At 41.9% G+C, this 1,318-nt stretch overlaps 1 protein-coding gene across 1 annotated transcript in view; it reads left to right on the forward strand.

The window, feature by feature from the left end:
- The window catches only part of LOC102214511 (gamma-glutamyltransferase 5-like), an 11,816-nt gene that overhangs the window by 2,049 nt on the left and 8,449 nt on the right, over window positions 1-1,318 (forward strand). The window contains exons 2-3 of the mRNA XM_005733658.1: window positions 403-530; window positions 605-712. Of these exons, the coding sequence (XP_005733715.1) occupies window positions 403-530; window positions 605-712 (236 nt within the window). The remainder of the gene's footprint in view (window positions 1-402; window positions 531-604; window positions 713-1,318) is intronic.

The raw sequence follows: 1,318 nt of genomic DNA on the forward strand, positions 1-1,318 counted from the left end.
CTCTCTTTGGACACAATATCTGTATTACAGTGAGGTCTTAATTGGAGACATTTAAAGAAGTAACCCCTCTCCAGGTTTTAACTGTCTGACATTTGTTGAAAGGTAACCAGGCCTTTTTCAGATGATGCTTTCCAATATGCGGAAATGCCAAAGTTGCACCAATATTTAAACCTACTATCAGTTTTAACAGGGCTGATTTCTGTGTCATATGCTCGCAAGCGTAGTATTCTTGCATCACTTTCAAACATTTTCTTTCTAAGTTCCTGGAACCAGATGTTCAGTGGTACTTTTATGCAGTTGGATACTTTGTTTTAAAAGTGACTGCAATAATGGTTTATCCCCGCGAATAGCCGGGAGCGGGACATGAACTTCAGCCTGATCTATTTCTCTGAACTGTTTCAGGAACATTCTTCAGAAAGGCGGCTCTGCAGTAGATGCTGCCATTGCTGCGCTGTTGTGCACCTCCATCATCAACCCACAGTGCGCGGGCATCGGAGGCGGGGTCATATTCACTGTGATGGACAGCTCCGGTAACAAGACACCCTCCCTCCTCTTAGCTCAACCCCGCTGGGGTTTAACATAATAATATGTCATCTTTTCAAAGGTAAAGTGAAAATCATCAACTCCAGAGAGACTGTCCCCAGAAATGTGAACTCTGACCTGCTTAAGTTGTGTCGTAAAACCACAGAGTGGACCATGGAGTGGCTGGAAGGTGGGTTGTTTTTCTGCCATAATGCTAATATTTATAATGGTTTAGTCTAATCTGCTCTTGGACTCACCTTTATGACACAGCCTCATTCCTCATTCCTCAAGAAAGAGAAACTGGGATAATAAAAAAGAAAAGAAAAAAGAGATAAAGCAAACCACTACAGAGGGTTTGGCTGTCGGCAGTTATTCAAGACAATGAGTCGGTGTCATATATGACACTATCAGAATAATCTAGCATAAATTAAAACCATGAAACACATGCTCCTTAGTTTCAGAAGCAACCAGAGAGATTGAAGTAGTTTCTTTCTCCAAACAGGTCTTAACAAGTCTTTCTCCAAATTATGCACAAGATGTAACACAAAAGTTCTAAAGGTGTAGCCAGTTATTTGCAGAGGTATCTTTTACATTCTGCACCTTAGTCTGTAAGACAAACTCAAGATGTGAAGGATCATACCTACTTTTTATCATCTGGGATAGGGCTCTTGTCACCAAAGAAGCGAAGGAAAGAGACAGCATGACAGGTATCCTCCTCCTCACCTCTAACCTCATCTCCTGAAATAAACCCTCAGATGAGACAGAGACGGACTGGACACAAAGAAAGTCCTGGGTC

Source organism: Pundamilia nyererei, unplaced genomic scaffold (assembly GCF_000239375.1).
Source record: "Pundamilia nyererei isolate P.nyererei 1_Seehausen unplaced genomic scaffold, PunNye1.0 scaffold00053, whole genome shotgun sequence".
Lineage (NCBI taxonomy): Eukaryota > Metazoa > Chordata > Actinopteri > Cichliformes > Cichlidae > Pundamilia > Pundamilia nyererei.